This window comes from Schistocerca americana, chromosome 7 (assembly GCF_021461395.2).
Source record: "Schistocerca americana isolate TAMUIC-IGC-003095 chromosome 7, iqSchAmer2.1, whole genome shotgun sequence".
Taxonomy (NCBI): Eukaryota; Metazoa; Arthropoda; class Insecta; order Orthoptera; family Acrididae; genus Schistocerca; species Schistocerca americana.
In genome coordinates this window covers 392,664,807-392,688,842 of record NC_060125.1, presented here as the reverse complement: position 1 = coordinate 392,688,842, position 24,036 = coordinate 392,664,807, and the positions used below count along the sequence as shown (strand labels likewise).

Here is a 24,036-nt window from a genome sequence, read left to right as displayed (position 1 = left end):
TTCCACAAGAAATTTCCGGTTTTTTCAACCAAAATCGGCCGAGAAAAAAAATGTGTTGCATTACTTATTGAACTGCCCTCGTATATCACATGCTTTAAGTCCAGTGCAGCTTTACAAAAGCTTTCCTGATGCAAAATGCAATGAGAAGACAAGATATCATTGTCTGCATATTATGCTTGAATTTGTTTTTTAAAAGATTTAGATTAGCTATCCTTTTCCCACTGACAGCTTTGGCCCCGTCTATTGTAATGCTTATCATTTTGTTCCAGGACAAGCCACTTTCCTCCACACAATTCACAGCACACTCGAGCAAGTCCTGACCAGCGATTCTATCTTTAATTGATTCTGGGCCAAATAAGTCCTCTGTGGTGAAAGTGTCATTAATTCCACAGATAAAGACAAGTAATTGTGCAGTACCTTCATCATCTGTTCTCTCCACCATTGCCAAGGAAAATCAAATAAAATCTGCGCTTGTAGTCTTCAGCTTTTCTGTGAGTTTGTCACTAATCTTTCTTGCAGTACAGTCTTTCTTGACAATGAAATACTTTCAAATTTGCTTCTAACATCTGGACATATGCTCACACATTCTACCAGACATTGCCTAATAAATTCAATATCCAAAATAGATTGTTGTGTTTAGCAAGATTGAAGACTACCACAAAACTTGCTTCTTTGAGGTGTAGATCACTTTTTAAATAATATTTGCTGCTTCTTCAGACTTTTCACACACACTGCAGCTTTTATTTTGCATTCTTTGTTGGAAAGTTTGCAGCCAAATTTGTTATATTTTGTTTCATAATGTTGTATCAGATTGTACTCCTTAAACACAGCTGTCATTTCACGACACAAACACATTGATATATTCTCTGTACCAACAAAGAAATATTTGTTCATCCATTCTTCAGTAAGTACAACACATCCATCATTGAGTTGTTGTTTTTTTTTTTTTTTTTTTTTTTTTTAAATTCATGGTTTCACTAATGTTGGAGATTTATATATTTGCTATTGCTTAGACAAAATGGAAATAAATCAGATCCACTGGAAAAGTGTCTTACTATTTGTGCTCCCATCAGCCATCATGCCAAGTGTCAATTCGGTATGCACAAATATCTACATTGCACACATATACTGACATGGCCCTCCTAGTGGAAATCTTCAGTCGTGCACATGGAGGGAATCTTGGTTCAAGGTGGATTTTTCTGATCGTCTTGCGGGTCACATAAAAACCAAACCATTAGCGTGTGGCCCATGGGCACTATTTGCCAACACCTGACCTAGGACAAAGAGACATTCTTGGCATTGTTGCAATATGTTACACTGTATATAAGGAGAGATGACACTGAAATGAGAAAATTGGCAAGTGCTTCTGAAAGTCTTATAGTAACATTGAGATACTTGGCAACTGGAAGAAGCTTCGCCAAACTGAAATTTTTGAGCAAGTATCATCAAATACTGATTAAGATTTTCAGCTTTAAGACAACAGACAGACATTCTACAGATGAGGCACCGGATACTACAGAAAATGCAGTTTTTGGCTTACAGGCAGAAGTAAATATAGATATCCTGTGGCATGAACACTTAATGTTTTCAGTTTTTCAGCTTCACATTTCAATTAATAGCGAAATGAAGACTAGGAAATCTCTTATGAAATTACCTTAATCACACTGTCAATAGAAAGCTTGTCATTACCAAAAACTGCACATTCCGTGCATATTCTCTATGATCTAAAGGGAAAGACAAGGCAGCTCTCACTCTAAATCTAGTATCCAGACAGGCATATTCTGCCCTTTCTCCCTGTGGCCACAGACCGAGTGCCTTTTCACAGATCATATGGAATAAGTTAAAAAAGTGTAACATCTTAAGTTATCGGTGGGATCAAATCTGAAAGCTTCACAACTCAAATTCATGTCCCTAGATATAAGAAACTGTATCTTCTGCAACATATGGCACAACAGAAATTTGACAAATATAGTAAAAGAACTTGGAGCTCATTTAAACCTTAGTCAAAAGCAGTTAAAAGAATTTTACTGAAACATAAACCATTCATTTCCAGATCTGCGAAGAAAACACTTTTTTTAGTATGAAGTGCGAAAACATAGATTACACCTCAATGAGACATGAGATTCTTACAGTAGTCTCCATTGGACACGTAAAAATAGTGGGTGGGGTTCTCTCCAAGGTTCTGCAAAATAGGCTATTTCTTTGCATGCATTCATACTACTAGAAGTTATTTTAATTAATTTTTGCTGTCATTGTGTCCTTTAACAGAAAGAACACTTTGTTATTTCGCTAATGACTTTAATGTCAAACAAGCAGATATGAAGAGCTAATTACCCTCAAAAAGTGAGGACCTTTAAGCAGGTCTTCAGTTATGTCAGAGTACACTTGGCAAATTTCAGTGAGCAGGTAAGAACAGTACGAGCTGGAACACATTGTGTACATCATAAGCAGATGGAGTAGTCATACTGAGCTGTAATAGAGCACTTAATGCAGCAGCTTGTTCTAACAATTACATCTCCAACTCTCATCTGGATATTCTGACAGCCCTGAGGCACTGTTAATATGAAAACAGAAGGAAAACTCGAATAAGGGCAAACTGCAACAACTTCAAAGCGCTGTACGGAAACTCTGTTTAAAGCCAATCTATTTTTTTTTTACTTTGGCCATCAGTCAACTCGTGGACTGCCAGTAGAGTATTCTTGTGGCGGGGACTGTGCTCCACAACTGCAAGGCGGTTACGCCCGCTGCTCATGAATCAGATTGGCTGCAGAAACCTGTTTCCTTCTACTAGAAGAATTAAGACTTGATTACAATTAATCTCAACTTCTACATTCTGAATGCTGTTTTAGCTGTTGCTTCCAACCTCGGTGGAGGACTAATATACTTGCACATTATCTTTTGCTATTATTGGCTTTTCCATCTTAAGCTTACTGCAATTTAATTAAAGAAAATTTTACACCAGACTTTTATTTATAAAACATTTTCCACATTTATTCTGCAAATTGGATACATTTGTTTGTACATTTTTCATTGTTTTAGATTAAAATGTCCTCAGCTTATGGTAGCATTCTCACTTCCTGAGCATGGGGTCCTGGGTTTGATTCCCGGTGGGGGGGTCAGGGATTTTCACCTGCCCCAAGATGACTGGGTGTTGTTCTTTCGTCTTCATCATCCTCAATCATCCCCATTATGGTCGGAGGAGGGCCAGCAAATCGCCCCCATTAGGACCTTGTCTGGTACGGCAGTGCGTGTCTTCCGCATTGTTCCCCTACACTCTGTCAAGAAGCATGGCATTTAATTTCCATTAGATTAAAATAGCACTTTGTTTATAAAGTTGGAGTGCAAATTGCTCACTGTGTTTCTGCCTCTTGTTTACATATTCTCCAAACCACTGCTTCTTCCTTGCTTGTTAGCAGCAGTTGATGTCGAAAGGCTATTCCACATACATACTTCGCAGTTTTTGCCTTTCTGCAGTATTTCTTGTGCTGTATTTGTGTTTTTTACATTTGCATTTTTTACATTTTACCTCACTTTTGTAAATCAAACTGAAGTTGTGTGTGTTGTCACTCAGCACAGTATTACGGTGTTTATGTAAATTGTGCAGTTTTCATTATTAAATCACGAATGACACAGTTGCAGCCTTTCCCAAAACATCTAATAAGACGAACAACATTAAAATTTTAACAGCTGCTGAAGAAAATGGTGATGCAAACAAACATATCTTTTGGTTTCTGTCTCAGGTTCTTCGACAAACTTGGACAAGGCAAGTCATGCTGATGAAAAGTGAGAAAAATTGTTAAATGTTGGCCAAAGAACCAGAGGAAGAAGCCAAAAAGCAATATGTCTACAGACTAAAGATTTTTGACTAGTAAACTCAGTGTCTGTCCTCTTCTTGCAAAGAGCCAGATTGAAAATTGGCAAGAAAATCCTAAGAAAGCCTCTGCAAAACCTTCATGCAAGCATGGTCCAGTACACCATTGACTTGAAATACTTATGAAAGTGAATTGCAAGCTTGCTTATACTGGCAATATTTCTGCTTCATTAGATAAAATTTTAAATTTTTTGGGAATACACAATTTGATTAGTTTCTGAGCAGCATTAATAATTTGTTAACTAGGTAAATTACTTAATTTCTTCTGTAGCAAACTGAAACCTCCTTGTACAGACAATAAATAAGAGTTTTAGATGCTCACACCACCTTGAACCCCTAGCCTGTGGATTGCATGTAAATTATATTCTGGAAATCTTGTGTAGTTTTATGTGAATATTGTTTTACATTTAGGATAAAACCCTTGATGGAAGTAGCAGAAATACTTAACTCTGGCCTCACCATTACGGGTAGAGAAACAAAATCATTTGAATCCAACCCTTAAAAGTACTCAAGTTGTCCAAAACCTGTTGAGCAAGAAGGCTATTGTAAAAGCAGAATAGAAAGTTTGAAATAGCTCCTGGGAGTATCAACCTGTCTTCAGATACTATAGATCAGCAGCTCTTGTTTAACTGAAAGACTGCAGAAACAAATACAGAGGGATCCAGAAAAATGAAGACACTATTTGACAGTTGAAAATTTGCACTACAGCATAGTCCATTGTTCTCTCAGCAGATATCGGCATGCGTTTTGCAGCAGATGACAGTGCAGCACTGAAGAAGTAAGATCGTCATTTGAGCAATGCAAGGCTGTACTGAAGTGTTACTGGAAGTATGAAAACACGATGGAGATATAACGGCAATGGTGTAACGTGTAGGGAACTAAGCCACCAACACATGAAACAATTTATCATATTCAGGATAAATTTTAAGCCAATGGTACTGGTACTATTCAGCATATGCATAAGGAATGGTCTGGCTGACCTAAACCATGAAAAAGTCCAGTTTCCAGTACTGCTGTATTGCAACGTTTTGCTGGGTGACCTCAAAAATCTGTTAAGCAGGGTGCACGTGAAAGTAGACTAAGCATGATCAAGCATATGACATATGCTGAAGACTGAAAAGTGGACATATATATTCCAAGATCACTGCACGCGATGACCCGGATTGAAGAATGGAGTGGCTTGAAGGCATACTTTTTGATTAACGGGTTGCACGGATGGTTATCTGGTTCTGACAAGACACAATTCAAACTGAACGGTACTGTAAACTGCCACAGCTGCGAGTTACGGGCTCCTGAAAATCCTCAGGTTCACATGGACAAACTTGTTAATCTACTGGGTGTTAATGTGTGGTGTGTAGTGTTTTACTACATTTATTTGTCCATAAATGATGAAACAGCCTCTGGTATGTGTCACAATACCAGAGAAGGAAAGTTGCTACTCACCATATAGCGAAGATGCTGAGTCGCATTAGGCACAACAAAAAGATTCACCATTATAGCTTTCGGCCATTAAGGCCTTTGCCAGCAGTAGACACACACACACACACACACACACACACACACACACACACACACACACACACACACACTGCTTGTCTGCAAATCAGTGTCTCCTCTGGGTGGTGAGCAGCAGTCTATTTTTTTCATTATATTATTATTCTGTCCTGGATTTTCCACTGTTTAAAATAATTTTCAGTGAGGAAAGTGACGAGCTTTGAAGACTATAAACTTTAGATAGTGTCTAGATGGGGGGCGGGGGGGGGAAATAAAAAATGAAAAATGTACAACTGGCATTTCCGAGACCCTAATTGAAGTCATAATAGTGCACGTGACATTTATTGTTGACAGTCTTACTTCCAACTTTAGTTTATTTTTGTACTGGCACCTCTTTTATAGTATAATGTATAACAAATGTATTTGATATCCAACATTGACACTGACTGCATTATCTTTCAAATCTTTCACCGGGTTTTTCTCAGGGAACATAAAATGTTACTTATACAGATATAATATCCACCCCTTCAATTAACACTCTTCTGTTATAGTTTCAAAGAATTACAGGAATTAAATTAGGGACACTTCACAAAAAAGTGACATGTACTCCGAGTTAATTTTATTACTTCCATCTTCTTTGTATTAACAGAATCTGTTAACCTGTTTACTTATAATTGTACTTCAAAGTTAACTTGTCCATTTTCTGAGTCTGGTTCCTACCAGTTTCCTTTGGGGTGGGGGCAAATACGGATGCTTACGTCCGGAATACAATAAAATTCAATCATGAATTTTCATTCCTCCCCACTTCAGCATAACTGCTATGCAATACCAAGTATGTGTAATGCTACCTCACTGCACCCCAGGACATGCACACTTCACATGCAGTTTTTACATACTGAAAATATCCAACAGTAAAACAAGCAACACTTTTAGCTTAAAATTCTAATCAGTTTCAAAATATTTATTTTTAATCTTTACATCAGTGAAATGAACACAGTCGAAACAATCTCCAACGCACAGCATGTACTAAAGAGCGCTTAAGCAAGATGTTTTCCTATTTATCAGTATTTCCGCAAACCAAGTAATACGTTCATTTCAGAAATAACTAAAGATAAGCTGCTTCTACACATACTGTCAGTAATATTTTTGAAGACAAATACCCGGAAAATTATTATTTCATAAGATTCAATGCAATTTATAAATAAAACTGGAAAGAAGTTAAAGTACAAATCATGTCAATACCAACCAAAATCATTACTAAATTTAACTGTCCCAATTTCTAAATGTACAAAGAATGTGTGTTTCCACCTACATTTGAAGTATTACAATCTGTAGACAATTCAAGAAACAACATACAGCCATAAATGTGTCAGGTTTCTTGCATTTTATTTTTTACAAATTACAGAGTTCACTTTAATACGTTTCCAATGCTTAACAGTTTGGAGTTGACATTTTATGTATGGATCATCAACATTTATAATTTTGCCAGTAGCGATCTTAAGGATACGTTTATGCATTTAATAGAACAGATTATCATCATTTAAGGTTTAGTATTTTATGAACATTTCTTTTGAGTTGAGATAAAATTACAAACAAATAAAATTACCTTTACTTTTATTTGATATGCAGTAGAAGAATTAATTTGTATTAATTCAAATACACAATTACAAATTCTTATTGATACGCAGCCAATAATTAAATATATCCTTTTGTCCCTCCTTCTTTGAAGTAGATTATGTTTTAACACATAGGCTACTAACATCAGTCATTAAGTTATAGGAAGACAAACTGTGCTAAAAAAGGCACTCACTTGCAAAGTAACACAGACTAGATAAAAAAAAAACTTCTTTATATAACTGTAACATATATCCTGTCTCCAAGTGAATTTATTTTATTTTAAATGGAAAAATAATCAGTTATTTAACAACGGGAATAAGCAGCACAGATACACTCCATATGCTTTGTATGCTACAAAACAAAAGTTAACGTAAAACCACAAACATTTGTCTTGAGATTTTTTCCTATATGTAATGTGTAACAAAATGATTAGTGTACAGTTTCAATAATTTTAAACATGGAATTGTTACAGAAAATCAATACCAATGTCAATAACAGGAATGACATATCTGTGAATGAAACACCATTTTAATTACCCAACTATATTAGTATCCATTAGGCATACAAAAAAATTCAAAAAATATTTACATTATTTACAAAGTATACAGTGAGCATAATATACACAACACGGTTGACTATGGCATTTGTATTTCTGGAGGCAATGCAGCAAGTGTGAACCAATAAAATATAGCTTTGCTTTTCAGCACCAAAACAATACCACTGTGATGAAGAATGAATGGTTGATGAAAACACCATGGAAATTACTGCATACATTAACTGAACTTTATGCTGCTCAGAAAACTGACAGTAAAGCAGTCTACAGTCTGTCTCCTTCCACATAGTTTATAAAAATTTTCTGAGGCAATTTCTGAAAGCGATTACACCTGTGCACAACAGTTTACTAAAAGAGAGAATTAAAAATGTGCAAAGGAAAATATTGAAATAATTACTATCTTCACTTCCATGAAAGAAGGGAAACATTATGCTTATGGAAAGGGGAGAAAGGGGGGGCAAGGGGGAGAACAGGTAAGTGATGACAATTATAATCATTTGAGAAGATGAGAAATACATGGTAATGAGGAACTGCTGGTTGACAAGCCCTATTTTTTTACATTATTTTAGGTTTGAGCATTAAGAAGGCTCTAATGAGAGAAAAGACTAAGGAGCTGAAAATGAGATGTCAACGCAAAGAAAACCTAAACAAAAGAAAAAAATAATTATGTGAGTAAGTGTGTGAAACATGATAAAGGTGATGACAAATGAGAATGAGATAACACGTGTAAAATTTTCATTTTGTTATTTAGTTCTTGCATGCCTGCAGCATGTCCAATAATTGCCAGACGTGTCCACTTCTGATGTCTAATTAGCTTCTGGGTTCCATCACTGGCAGCTTGTATCATGCTAATGAAAACTAAATGTATTAAGAAGATTTATCTGATTTGGAAGGTTATATTTTCTCTGTGAATGAAGTTAGAAATTTGGATTTCCTTAACTTATACATCAGAAATATCATCTCAGTGTCAGTTTTAAGTTGCAGGTTCATGTGGCTGCTGAGGGGCTTCCTAGTGAAGCTACTTCTATTCCCTAATTTAGATCAAGGTATGACGACAAAAATATAGTAACAAAAGGCATTTTGTGCTCTCCATTTCAACAGGTATACTTCAGTTACAACTGTGCAACATTACTGCTCCACCCACAGCTGACAGCATTCAACAAAGTCACTAGCCTTATGCCACTGGTCTCCAAGGTTGCCTGATCTAATTCTATATGACTTCCATTCCTAATACGGAAACATTTTTAGGTCACTCTCATGTGTGTGTCTCTAAACAGAATATTAAACCTATACTCAGTCCGTGGGCTCATACATACTCACTCTCTATTAGTCTGTGAGCTCATCTTCAAACAGTGTTTTCTTGGAGCATAAGCTCAGAGTAAAGCTTACTTCATCATAATGTGAGTGCCACAAACTATGTCTAATGTGGACTGGGTGGAATACTTAATTGTTTACACTGCTTGACAACTGCTACAGAACAACTTGCTATGGAATACCCAACCAACGACAGCAAAAGGAAATGTAGAGGGCGGGACTTGTTAACCACATCCAAGCCTGTGCATGAACACACTGTCTGCATTCAAGATCCAGCATGCAACACGGTATCTGGCAAAGGTTGTTGTGGAACTGGTTAGTGTAACATTCCATGTGGTATGGTAACATGTCTGCAAGGCATCAGTTGAGTGCTTATGATTGTGGATGAGCAGTTTGACTGGCCACAGTAACTGGGATGTCCAAAAATTGTCATTTCAAAATTAAAAAAGGCTGCTGGACATGGAAGTGCTATGTGAAAGCATGGCGGTGGTTGTAGATGGGTCAGTACACAGCAATATGTACATCTAGCAGTGGAAAGGAACAGATATCTCACACCTAGGCAGATTGCTGCAGACCTTTCAACCACTATTGGTACACTTGTCATTGACAACCATTTCACAGTGATTAAATAAGGATGGTTAATATGCTCTGAAGCCTGTCAACTGCCTTCCACACTTCTATCACACCATCATGAAGAAAGGGTTTGTTGGTATGGGGAGTTTGAGGGTTAAGGTCAGCAACAGTGGTCCACAGTGATGTCCTACAATGAGCCCTGCTTTACTGTGACGAGGGATTAAGGTAAAGGAGGAAGGATAAAGGAGGAAGGAGGAAAGGTAAAGGAGGAAGGTGGAAGGATAAAGGAGGAAGGTGGAAGGATAAAGGAGGAAGGTGGAAGGATAAAGGAGGAAAGGATAAAGGATAAAGGAGGAAAGGTAAAGGAGGAAGGAGGAAAGGTAAAGGAGGAAGGAGGAAAGGTAAAGGAGGAAGGAGGAAAGGTAAAGGAGGAAGGAGGAAAGGTAAAGGAGGAAGGAGGAAAGGTAAAGGAGGAAGGAGGAAAGGTAAAGGAGGAAGGAGGAAAGGTAAAGGAGGAAGGAGGAAAGGTAAAGGAGGAAGGAGGAAAGGTAAAGGAGGAAGGAGGAAAGGTAAAGGAGAAAGGAGGAAAGGTAAAGGAGAAAGGAGGAAAGGTAAAGGAGAAAGGAGGAAAGGTAAAGGAGAAAGGAGGAAAGGTAAAGGAGAAAGGAGGAAAGGTAAAGGAGAAAGGAGGAAAGGTAAAGGAGAAAGGAGGAAAGGTAAAGGAGAAAGGAGGAAAGGTAAAGGAGAAAGGAGGAAAGGTAAAGGAGAAAGGAGGAAAGGTAAAGGAGAAAGGAGGAAAGGTAAAGGAGAAAGGAGGAAAGGTAAAGGAGAAAGGAGGAAAGGTAAAGGAGAAAGGAGGAAAGGTAAAGGAGAAAGGAGGAAAGGTAAAGGAGAAAGGAGGAAAGGTAAAGGAGAAAGGAGGAAAGGTAAAGGAGAAAGGAGGAAAGGTAAAGGAGAAAGGAGGAAAGGTAAAGGAGAAAGGATAAAGGTAAAGGAGGAAGGATAAAGGTAAAGGAGGAAAGATAAAGGTAAAGGAGGAAGGAAAAGGATTGGTGAAGTTTAATAAATAGGGAGAGTTACGGAAAAGTCACTCGGAACCCCCCCGGTCAGGTGAGACTTATCAGATGGGATGAGAAGGTAAGGCATTTCTGGAGACTGCAGTGGACGAGACTTGAAAGCCTGAGTGCTTAACGGAGGAAGACAGGGTAATAAGTAAGATGAAAATTACTGACAAAACATACTGCAAGAATTACTAAGAGCTGAAAGCAAAGTGCATTATATGTAGTAGACAGGTGGATTGGGAGTAGGGATGGGTGAAATACTAACAGGCCAGGAAATAAAAGATAGAGAAAACTAAAAGTTTTAATTTTTCCTTGCAAGTTATTCTATAAATAATGTTCGTACCTGAAACAAAACTTTTTCTTGGCCATTCTGAACATTCATTTCTCAGGTCCTAATAGGACAGTTGGTAAATGCTCCTTTCCACTGGACACAGCTTGTGATTTCTAATTCTCTACCACTGGTACATTCCCGTTTACTTCTGAATTGTTCCATTCTTCCAGTTGTAACAATTTGGTGGTAGCATTCAGCATCAACAATTCTTACAGTCATCAAGTTCAATAAGATCCAACACGGATAAAATAACACGTATACGTATATCTACAATTAAACATGGAAAATAATTTGCAAGGGTAGTTACAACTTACATCTTCTTATAACAGATTTGCCAAAACCAATGATATATTATGTACCCACTGCTCCAGAGGAAATATGGAAAGGTACAACAGCGAGGAAATAAATATTAGAGTAGCACTTCCATTTGATCCTGATCAAACAGAGTGATAAAGGAACAAACAGTTTTTAAATGTTGTATTCTTAGGCCAGGTATAATAGATACAATAAATAAAACTTGAGGTCCTCACTCATCATCAAGTACGAAGTGAGTGATAGCAGAAACTCATCTTGCAGGTAGAGTTAGTAGCAAGACAATCTGAAAGGAACAGTGTTTTATTTGCCAAATATGCAACTACATATCATTCTTTTCACATATTTTATTTTGCTAAGGCCTCATTACCCTGTGCACACAATTACAACTAATTTTTAACTTAATTCTGAATGTGGGAAGTACGACACACAAAATAACAGCTGTATCAGATTTATTATTACAGTTTCTCATACAATACCCAGATATATCACAATCCCATTATCATACTCAGGACAACAAAATAACAGACAGGCAGTGTGAAGATAATAATGTTACTTTCTTTTCACTCCTTAATTGCAGCTCTTTTCTTTGTTATGTAACATCACCACATGGGGGAATCTTATATAGTCCTCTCATCGCCCCCCCCCCCCCTCTCTCTCTCTCTCTCTCTCTATCTAATATCTTTGCACACATGCACAGACACCTAGCATTGATAACAGGCTTTACTTACATTTCACAGTGTGTGTGTGTGTGTGTGTGTGTGTGTTTGAGAGAGAGAGAGAGAGAGAGAGAGAGAGAGAGAGAGAGAGAGAGAGAGAGAATGCTCTCAATAGAATGTCCTTTATTCATCATCACACCAGTTATCACATGTTAAGATGAAGTATTAAAAAAATATTGCCCCCAGTGTTTCAAGTTTCTTTTTTTTGTGTCTTCTGACTTCTATAAGTGAAACAACCATAGCTGCACACCTGTGCAAGTAATTCACAGTTATCATCATGAATTAGGAAACTCCATGTTCAGGAACTTTTCTTTCTTGCCAAAATATTCTTTCAACTTTATTGAGGAGTATCTGAAAACAAGAAAGATAATTTTATATATACAGTAATGGAAATTCCTGGCTGGAGCAGTTCCAAATAATTTATGCATAAGAATATTTAGGACTTACAGGGATCAATGAAATACAATAATTAAAATTACATGAACAATCATCAGATAACTATGTGACTTAATTAGGAAGATTTAATTAAAACCAACCCTTTGGATGATATTTAATGACTTCAGGTCCATCTATAGTTCTAAACTTTATATGCAGCTGTTGTACATATTTCAATAGCTAATACAACTAATTATCATTGCAGAGGTACATAACAGTATTTTATCACATATTTCACTAGGAACAAAATACGGCAATTCCATTTGCAATCATAAAGTCATCGAAGATGTTTATATTGTTACTGTAGTTTACTCTGCTGCTGTGACTTTAAATAAGCATTTACTAGTTCTGAACAATTTACAGTTCAGGAGCATGTAGCAATATTGACAAAAATGGGTGGTGGAAAAATGCTGTATCAGATATATTATTACAGTTTCTCATACAATACTCAGATATATCACAATCCCATTATCATACTCAGGACAACAAAATAACAGACAGGCAGTGTGAAGATAATAATGTTACTTTCTTTTCACTCCTCAATTGCAGCTCTTTTCTTTGTTATGTTACATCACCACATGGGGGATGTCAAAAATGGAGGATGCATGAATAGTGCGGGTGGATATTATAAAGGATCATAGTGGGTGAGAATAAGAATGTGAGGATCAGTGACAAGTAAAAAGATCACCTGAAAGATTACACATAGAAAAAAGGAAGGTATAGATAGATGGTAGATGATCCCAAGTTGGAGGAATATTTAAGGGAAGATTTCAACATTTAAGTTAGGTTGGATTAAAAATGTAAAAGGTGGAGTGAGAGGCTGGTGGAGAGGAGGAGGATGGAATAGGTAGGGAACAAAAGGGAAATTACAAAGACAGACTTAAACCACGAGGGGGAGTGTGGGGGGACTGCAAGACTGGATGATATCGAAGGGCAAATTCCCACCTGTGCAATTCATAAAAAGCTGTTTGTGGGATCGAGGTGGGGGGTGGGGGTGGGGAGGGAGGGAGGGAGGGAGGGAGGGAGGGAGGGAGAGAAGTGGGGGGGGGGGAGAGAGAGAGAGAGAGAGAGAGAGAGAGAGAGAGAGAGAGAGAGAGAGAGAGAGAGAGAATATATATACAAGTAGTGTAGATTATGATGTAGATGTTGAAGTCAACTACATCATGTGCATAGCTTACTTTCAGCTCGATGGCCTACCTGGCCTTTGGACATTATTTGACAGTGGCCACTCTTGAGATGCCACAACAGAATGCCGTAGAGTAATGGAATAAGAAATGTTGATGCTGACTAAAAGAAAATTTGATGTATGGACATATAGAATACGTGTTATGCTTGTGTCTTCCTCAGATACAAGACCCATTGGGTAGAGGGTTGAGAGTGACACAGACATACGGACGTGTGGTGATGACAACGACAACGACATAGGGATTAGCTGAATGTGGAATACCACAAGGTAAGTGAGAAAGACTGCAGGAAAGATATTCCTAAATTCAGGGAATGACAAGGGAAATGACACACTGGTAGATTTATTAGTTCAGGTCCTGGGTGGTGCTGCGAGATGAAGGTGGTGCCCCTTTGTGTTTGGTCAGTAAGTATGTGAGTAATGAACGGTTCGTGCACACAGAAATTACTCTCTCAAGCTCTCTCACAAACAGATCTTCTGCCTCCAAAAAACTGTTTACAAGATCTTCAAAAATGTTCAAATGTGTGCGAATTCCTAAGGGACCAAACTGTTGATGTCATCAGTCCCTAGACTTACACACTACTTACACTAGCCTATGCTAAGAACACACACACACACCCATGCCTGAGGGACTACTCAAACCTCCGGCGGGAGGGGCCACGCAGTCCGTGACACGGTTCCTCAAACCACGCACCCATGACATCTTCAGCATTTTTTTAGACGAACTACCAAACACTACAGATGCAGCTGCCTTAGCTAGTTAAGCCTTAAGTGTCCAGAAGGGATTTTAACATTTCCACACACCCTCACAACCTAAATTATACCTTTGTCTGCACCTCAAAGGTTTTGAGGTTTTGAAAAGTAGAAGTTTCTAACCATTACTCTGATGTAAGTGTGAACTCAAATGACTTGCAAATACTCAACCATTTTAAGACATTTCCGATTTCTGCATCCTTTATTTCACCCTGACCACAACATTGTATTCTCTTGACTCCCACACTGTGAAACTCTTCCTCACTGTTTCATACACAGAACAACTCAGTTCATCCAGCCAGTCACTTTGTCACATATGCGCACTTGACAGCACAAAAAGTGGCAGGATAAAATCATAGCTAGAATCCTGTAGGGTACTGACATGAATGAAATGCAACATCCTATTTTTCAGAATACACGGATAACACCCAGAAGAGGAATCATCATTTGGAATATTAAACAAAAATGATCCTAACTGCAAATAAAATAGATTTATTAACTTAGACACACTAAATAAGCCTGTAACAGGAAAATGTTTGCTGTTCAGCACTCTAGCTGATAGGCAACCTGTAGGCTTTCTATGTAAAGAGGCAGAGGTTAGATTCCATACAAAGTTGCAAGAGTTTTCTTTCTTTTCTTCCTTGCCAAAAGAGAGATGTCCTATATAGAAAATACATCTCAATTCTAATGATGTGGAATTCGTTTTTCACACATGTGAGTTTTTAGGCTTTAAATCAACAGTGGCAAGTACGCTACTCTTAAAACTGATGGCAATTGCTGTTAGTCAACACATGTGGACTGGCTCCTACCTCTAAAAAAAAAAGTTACAATAATGTAGTAATACTAAATTATTCCCATCCCAGGCTACCAGATGATGGGGGTTACAAAAATTTGATTATTCATTCTACATAGGAGCACAATCACTGATGTTTTTTCGATGATTATATTATTGATTTCTGGTAAGGAAAGGCTACACTGACAACCCACAATTTTGATGCGTTTTAAAATGCTGATTGGGAAGCAACTCTTGTAAAAGGGTCCAGTATCCCTGGTTTCCATTCAGGCAGTCTCTTTCTGAAATTCATTTTGACTATACATAGAGGCCAATAAATAAATAAATAAATAATATATAAATAAATAAATATATAAAAAAAGAATCGTCTGCACCATGCATACTGAATAGGAGGCACTTTTGCACATATACCTTTTGTCTAATAGTTAATAGAATACAAGCTTTTATATTATACATGAAAATGCATCTGTGCACAGCTAGCTAATGGTACAGCACTGCCTAAATGATAATATGGAAGATAAACATTATGACTGTAACTGCATACCATGTCAGTCTTACCTGTACAATTATGTTATCCTGTAATTATGGCATGAAGTAAAGTTCATATACAGCTTTATTCAATACTTTTATTATTCAATGAAAAATTAATGAAGAAACTTGAGCGTGGGGATTTTAACCCATGATATTGTGGTCAGTAAATAAACGCTCTAATTATTGTGCCACAGACAAAAGCAGCAAATGCTATAAACTGTGATGATTGCCTACTGAGTTTTTTCGTAAAGTAAAGTCTACTGATCTACACTCTGTATGGACACCATTCAGAGAGATAAACTGCTGACCTTTCTTGTAGGATCACCTTACCCAAATGGAAACATCATTACAGAGAAATTTTCCCATGTTGGACGTTAACAGATGGTTGTGCACCTAGTTAGATCTACCACTGTACGATTCATTCTATAATATCTCATGACAGTACATAATTCGTGATCAGATACCTGGACCACTTCTGTTTTAGTCCAGCCACATTATCATGAGCCATTCCTCATTATCAACATGTGATGTGCGACTGTGTTACGTTCTTGTGGAAGAAGGGTATTTCGTGTCATCAGAAGCTGGGCTACAATATTAAGTTCCTGAATGCACTGAACAGCAATGGATAAAACTATATCATGATACAGAAGAATCTAATACACACACAGGAATTGGATGTTGGCATGTAATAACAACAACACACAATAATCAACCTGAAAAGCAACAGCAGAAAAGTTCTTTTTTAAAGGTGGTTCAATTGAAATATACTACCAAGTTTCCTGATTTGGTGCTAGTAGCTTTGTGTGGCAGACATCAAGGGGAAACTATTATCACAATCGACTTTACTGATTAATGTTTATGGACAAAAAAAAAAAAAAAAAAAAAAAAAAAAAAAAAAAAAAAAAAAAAAAAAAAAAAAAATCTATTGTGACTAGCAGAATTTAGTATTTTCTAATAAATTATTATTTTCTGCAGTGAATTATGTATCAGTACTATTATACAGGCTGTTCAGAAATTCCTGTTTCAAACTTCTAGGACTTTTTGAGGAGAGTAAATACATATATTGATTATGAAGCGATGTCCAGAAATGTACTGTTTCCTTGCTGCAGCTGTTTGAAAACATGCTTTCTAAATAGATTTACAACAGGGTAGTCATAGCGGGCAGTGTTTACATCAGATCGGCTGGTATCATTTGATGTCTATCCTTCCTCATTGACCTGGTTCGAGCCCCGTTCACGTGTCCGAGTGTTAGACCAAAATGGTTGAGTACATGTTTGCAGAAGACACCAATGTGATCCTTCTGAATGTTGAAACTCATTTGATGGAAGAGCTGCTCGTCGTCTTTATCAAGATCATTCTGTACAACGTCCAACTCCATTGCATACCCTTTCTGCTGCAATTAAGCAATGGCATCAAGAACAAGGTACCTTCACCAACAGCAGGTATGACTGAGGTGCTCTAAGGAGATGCTGTACACCCAAACTGGAAGAGGCCGTACTGCATCATGTTGAAGAGAACCCGTCATCGAGTTCAGAAGCAATTTCTTTGGCTATTAATAAGTGGAATTATAAAACAAGTTATATACTGGGTGACACACAATCAATTACTAGTAAAAGTGGTCGCATTTGTTGAATCCTGCCTACTCGTTGAATATAGGGTGTTTAGGAAATCTACTTTCTTGAACCACTAGACAACATTCAAACAAATCATATTAATGAGTTTTATTACAAAAAAGTAAATGACAATACTTAACTTTTACTATTATACAGATGTGTCACAAGCAAATGCCAACATGCAAAATAAGCAAGGTTCTCCTGTATAACAATTCTAATACAACCAAAGTAATACAATTGACGCTTCTGCTCAGGTCGCTAATCTTGAAGTTTCTCCTTGATTGGGCGCAACCAGTCAGGTGCGACACTTATGTCCTCTTTGCATAGAGCCGCTGCTGTCGTGTTGTCCTGGAGAGGGGTCGGTTAGTGTGCAATTGGCTGATGTCTTGTCACAGCCCTCTCTGCCCTACCGTTCCCTCCTGATGTGCCAGCACTTGACTTTACACCATAACAGCATTACCAACATGTTACAGAAAAGGTATGGTTCCAGACATGGGTTGCAATTCAGAATATTATCTACTCATTCCCCTCTACAAGTCCTTGAAGATTGTAACAGAAATTCCCGAACACACTGTATAGGCCACACATTGTCTATTTTGACAATATATCATCTGCCGTGAACACGTCCATGTCACATGTTCACAGCAAACTCCTATATTGTCTTTTTACACTGTTTTTGTGATGGCTCTGAATTCCACCTGCCAACAGTATCTTTGGAATGGGGGATAATCACTACTGATTGATATTATGTCCACTCTTCCTCTGATAACATGTAAACGATCTGCCATCTGGCAATTATCTTTGCTGATGTTGCATGTACTATAATCAAGCATAATGGAGAAACTTCAATACTTAGAAACATTCATAGAATTTTCTTGAAAATTAAGTTTTCTGTAAATGATTGTCGTTGAACATAGATACAACAATGCATGCAATTATGTACTACACAGAGCATGACCACACATTTACAAATAATGTAGCACAGAAAAATCAATAAATGAACCATATTCCAATTTCTTAGGTGTTTATGCTTACAAGAAACTTAACTGGAACTCTCATATTACAGATCCTCTTAAATGTCCAAACTCTGCATCATATGTGTGGCAGTTACTATTACAGTTTAGAGATGAACATTTAAAAAAGTTGACATTCCAATTTTCATTCACTAATGTTTAATGGCATGGTGTTCTGAGAACTTGCTATTGAAGAAGAATGTATTAGCTGCGCAGAAGTGTGTAATATGTACTATACGTAATGTCCACTCTACAGTCTCTTTACGTCAGCTCTTTAAACAGTTTACCATATTAACAACATTCTCACAGTAGATTTACTCCCCTATGAAGTTTGTTGCCAACAATCACAATTTGAAAACAACAGTAACATTCATATTATAATACTACAAGAAAAGCTGATTTACATTATCAATTATTCAGACAATTACTCAGCCTTATTTGTGGCAAGGAAAGAGTGAGGCATTCAACCGTAAACTATTTGACCACTTCCACAGTGATATAAAGAATAAATAACAAAATTAACGTCAAACACTAACTAAAATCACGTGTGCTTGTCTGAACATTACACACAGGTAGAGCAGGCTTAAGGGGAAGGAAGATAATGTAGAATTAGATTAAATGTAAATCACTTTATAAAACAAAAAAGCAACCACCTTGAGACAAGCAAGTAAGTAATCAGTAAACATGTTGCCACTTCTGTACCTCAGGAAATTTATCATATTTTACAATTGAATTGTTCTACATCATAATGAGGGGCTACATTTAAGACCCATGGAACACACACAGAATTAAACTAAACTATTCTCAATATAACCACTGCTTCCTTTAATTTGTAATTACTTTTATTTGTTTAACCTTTTGATGTGTTGGGACACCAGTCCAAGCTGTGCCATGCCCTGAGTCTGGTCGACTGCTACAACAGTTCAGTCTCTACATGCGTGGAATGTGGTCAACCCCAGTAGGAGTTTAGAGTTGTATGCTTGTTTACCACTTAGTTGTGGTGAAATATGATGTGTCCATTTGATCGTGGTACTACTGTCAGATTCTTGCAATATCTCATGTCTTCTAAATCTAAAAGATGCCACTTCAATGAAAGTTAATGATTTTGTTGTTAGTGTTTTTCACAGAGCTGTACAAAACTCAAATGTGCTGTGAATCCTACAGATGTTTTCGGAACATAGGTTGGGCGATTTATGTCAATTGCGAATCTCTGCAGTTTTTTTTTGTGAATGTTGTATTGTTATAGACTACAGTTAAAAGTGTAAATATTGAAAATAAATACTCTTATTAACTCTCCTACAGTCAGTTCAAAGCCTAGAAGAAAAACAAAGCTGAAAAACAGGGAGTGCTTCAGAGGTATTCAGAACTCAGTGCACAATGAGATGTGAAAATGCAACACCCAAGGCACAGCTACCTAGTCTTGCACATGGCACTCAAAGTAACCCTTTACTCTTACAGCATCTAAGATTATTTTTCTTTTCTAATTTCCCTTTCACAGAATCCTTTACTGCTACTATATAATGACAAATGAAGGGAAGATGCTGCTCCATTACCTCATTTCCAGGAGGACCACCCAGTCTCATTGACTTATTATGAACTTTTACCTAAAAGATGCTGCAGTGAAAATCATCTTTTCCATGTTCTGCATAACACACAATCACTGTAAACTACAGTGATTCACAGAGAGGTGTTTTGTCAAATGAATTTCTACAATGCCAAAGTCAGTTTGAGAGTGAATCAGTGCCATATCTAAATGGCTTCGACTCTTTCCATGGTCATAATCTTTCTTTGGATCAATGAATTCTGCAATATGAAAGTTTTGGCAAGTAGAAACATCTGGTAGCGAGGAGCATATATTTAAAGCTCAGAGGACGACTAGAGAGGATACACAAGAATACATATTTAATGCTTAAAAGCTTATAGAAGATGGCACCATCTGCTCCTCTTATCAGCCATCTTTAGTATCTTATACAAGTGTCTCCATGTCAGGAAGATTTGGAGTTTGCAAATATCTTAAAATTCGAACTAGAAACCAAAGGTTCAGTGTTTACAGTTCAGTTAATGGATACCAGATTTCACTTTGCCCATTCCATGTACATATTAAGCACGACTCTTGGCGAGAGATAGTTGTATCAGTTTAAAGCAGAAATGAAGTAGCAGTCATTGCAGGATGTACATTAAACAGACACTAATGTTAACAATGTAAGTCATACATCATTACAAAACAAACTACAGTAAAAATCCAATCTGGCAGGGCGAAATGTGAAGACCTGACAATTTCAACAAAAAGCAATGGATTCAATATTTGGTACAAATAATAATAATAATAATAATAAAAATAAAGATTTATAGCACAAGGTACTCCATAATTTCCTCATTTGTTACAATTAATAACATCATAATTCTGAATGAGAGAGGAGGTAAATGGTTAGCACACTGGACTTGCATTCAGGAAGACGAAGGATCAAATTTCCATCCAGCACAGATTTGTGTTTTTCCATTATTTCTTTCCATCGCTCCAGGCAAATGTTAGGATGGTTCCTCTGAAAATAGCACAACTTCCCCATCCTCTCTTAATCCAAGCTCTTACTCACTCTTCAAAGACCGAGCTGTTGACGGGATGTTCAATCTTACTTCTTTCCTTCCTTAATTTTGAGACACATTTTGTAATTAAACTTGATGGTCAGTAGACTCATTTCATTTCATTTGTTAAAAATAATAAGAAAACAATGATGATCAGATACTATTAGTTCATGAGTATCACATTTACTTTTTTGATGAAGGGATACAATTTCAACACAATTTTAACTATTTACTTTATGCCACCTATACTTCATATATAATGGGAGTAGCATTCTATTACTGTGTGCCAGACTAGGACAATGGTTCTATACGTTGCTTTCATGGCAGTGTTACTGCAGCTGAGCAAAACCAGCATATCGCAGCATCTCACCATCTTCCAAAACTCACCAATACTTCCAATACTACAAGTCAATGGCTCAATGTTACGCTAATATAGAAATTACTGAAAAATGCGTCTGTATATGTGTAATGCCAAGGAACGAAAACTGCCACAAAAAAAATTAGTACACCCTTTCAGAGGTTTCAAATTCACTCAAGATTTATTGTTGTGAAAGTGCACATGAAGTACACAAAATGATTACATTTACAGATCAATAACACAACCAGTTCTGATGTACCAGGTATCGAACCATACTAAAACACACGTCAGTATGTTGTGTAGCCTCCACAAACGGCAATGCTGGCACTGACTTTGGGATCCATTCGATCGTACAGATGGTGAATACTGTCCTGAGATACCTTTGCCAACCTACTCCACCTGTTCATGTAGTTCTGTCACAGTAGTTGGTTAACGAGTAACAAGTTGCTTCTCATCCTATCATATCCCAGATGTGCTCAATTAGAGACAAGTCCAGCGATAGTGCTGGCCAGAAAGTTGCTGCATTTCTTGTAGAGCACACTGAGTTTCACAGATAGTGTATGGGCAAGCATTATCCTGTAGGAACAAGACATCACCTTTCTGTTGCAAGGAGGACTATAACATTCTGCATATACTGAGCACTGGTTAATATCCCATCCAGAAACATCAAAGGCGTATGAGAGTTTTAGCTTATGACACCACAGACCATAAGTTCTGGGGTGAGGCTAGTGTACCTTCGACAAAGGCACTCTACAAGACAGCACTGACCAGGCCTACATCATATGAGCAAACGACCATCAGTTGCTTGCATGCACAATCTGCTTTAGTTGTTGAAGACCGTGGTGCACCATTCCATCTTCCAAGTGATCCTCTGATGGCACCAGTTGAGCTGTGCATGTCGATGCTGTGAAGCGAGTGGAAGAGGGGCTAGAGGTGTGCGTGCTCTTAGTCCCACTGCTAATAACTGGTTCACAACAACTTGTGTTGACACATACAGGCTTACGAGCTTCTTATCTGTGCTGTGGTAGTTGTATGATCTGCCACTGCTACCCTTACAATATAACGATCCTGGCGAACGTCTGCTGTGTGAGCATCCAGAACCTCTTCTACAGATGTGAGAATGTTCACATGTCCCCAGTACCAGCATCATAGCACAACTGACAATACATCCAACTTGTGTGACAATTCCCTGAAAGGACCAGTCTGCCACTCAAAAGGCCACAATTTGACCACTTTCAAACTTGAACAGTTGGCTGTATGAAGCACAAGTGCATCTCCATAGCATGACTGCCTACATCCTTCAAATGTCTGCACCACACTAACCCTTCTTGCTGCGAGGATTCCCTATTAAAAGGTAGACACAGGCGGCACTCTGGTAGCTTCACCACTACAATATCTGTTGGTGGACAATGCTGAAATCATTATCAGTACTACTTCTATCCCCAGGAGACATATGCTATCATTGGATCAAAATTGCCAACTTCTTTCAAGGTATACTGATTTTTTTTTTTACTGACCGTGTATATTTATGAAAAAAATTTAAAATAAGAAAGCATATAAATACAATACTAAAGACAGTAAAAGGATTATTAAGCTTGGTTGCATAATGAGTTCTTACCCAAGAAAGTCAAAATCAATAGAGGAATGCTCAGCCTGTATAAGGGACCAGACAGCCCATAAGAAATGTGCTGCAAGAGCAAATTTATTGACATGAACAAGGAGCTGCTCAACTTCATCATTTGTAGGCTCACGATCTTCAAATGCTTCCAGATACACACTAATCCACTGACGCTGGAAGTCCTCACTTGGATATCGGCCAAAGTCCACATCTGACACTCCTGAAAACAAATAGTTTTGTAGGTACACACAACATTCACTGATGAGCCAAAACAAGTACAACCACTGCCCACTACAGGACTGAATGCCACCTTGTGGCATTGTGGCCACATGACATGGTAAGTATACAGTACAAGAGACAAATGAGGAATCATTCTAGTGATGATATGGGCCACAAATGGGGAAATCCAACTCTGATAAAGATCAGATTGTTGTGGCATGGTGTCTGGGGAGGAGCATCTCTGAATGTGTGAAGTTAGTCAGCTGTTTGCATGTTAATCTCATGGAATGTGTAGAAGGTTGTTGAAAGATGGTGGAACCGCAAGTAAGCTACAAAGTGTTGGACCACCACAGCTCACCAATGAAAATGGAAGTTGGAGGCTTGCCTGCTTTCTAAAGCAGGATTGGCAGTGATATGTGCCAGATCTAACAATGAAGTGCAATGCTGGTGCAGGCACAAGTGTTTATGAACATACCCTTCAGCGAACATTGTTGAATATGGGGCTCCACAGCAGGTGACCTAAACATGTTCCCATGTTGATACAACTACATTGTCAATTATCAGTGCAGTGAGCACACGATCATCTAGACTGGACCATGTATAACTAGGAATGTGTCACTTGGCCGGATGAATCGCATTTCTTGTTACACCATATCAACTGTCATGTCCAAATACATGGTCATCCAGATGACTGGCTGCTCAAAACCTGTACCATGAAATGGATGCAGGCGAGTGTGTCATTATTGTGCTACGAGGAACAACATACTGGGCTTCCACAGATTGGTTGGTTTGGGGTATAAAGGGCCCATACTACTGGGTCATCAGTCCCTTTTTCCTCACGCAAACAAGTCTCAAGGTAAAACAACTCCCAAAATTAGTTTGGGAAAGTAATAGGCATAAAAGTAATTGGGAACCACACTGAATGAGAAAACGAAGGATGTGAACAAAAAATGAGGAAAAGTAGAGGAAGGTATTAAAATAATAGAGCAGATGGCCTGGGCTGGCTGATCACCAGAATAAAAAAAGGATGAGCCAGCCACTCTTCCACACACTAAAATGTCCAGCCTAAAAGACAAGGTGAGATGAACACAC

At 37.8% G+C, this 24,036-nt stretch overlaps 2 protein-coding genes across 4 annotated transcripts in view; one reads left to right on the top strand and one right to left on the bottom strand.

The window, feature by feature from the left end:
• LOC124622969 (filensin-like) overlaps nucleotides 1–10,408 on the top strand; it is a 49,443-nt gene extending 39,035 nt beyond the window's left edge. Inside the window, exon 2 of the mRNA XM_047148756.1 lies at nucleotides 9,648–10,408. Within this exon, the coding sequence (XP_047004712.1) occupies nucleotides 9,648–10,408 (761 nt within the window). The remainder of the gene's footprint in view (nucleotides 1–9,647) is intronic.
• Nucleotides 10,409–11,413: 1,005 nt separating this feature from the next.
• The window catches only part of LOC124622559 (ethanolamine kinase 1), a 147,055-nt gene continuing 134,432 nt past the window's right edge, over nucleotides 11,414–24,036 (bottom strand). For all 3 annotated transcript variants that reach the window (XM_047148295.1, XM_047148294.1, XM_047148296.1), the window contains 2 exons: nucleotides 22,726–22,945; nucleotides 11,414–12,196 (listed from right to left, as the gene is read on the bottom strand). In XM_047148295.1, coding sequence (XP_047004251.1) covers nucleotides 12,121–12,196; nucleotides 22,726–22,945 — 296 coding nt within the window. In that variant the 3' untranslated portion in view covers nucleotides 11,414–12,120. The remainder of the gene's footprint in view (nucleotides 12,197–22,725; nucleotides 22,946–24,036) is intronic.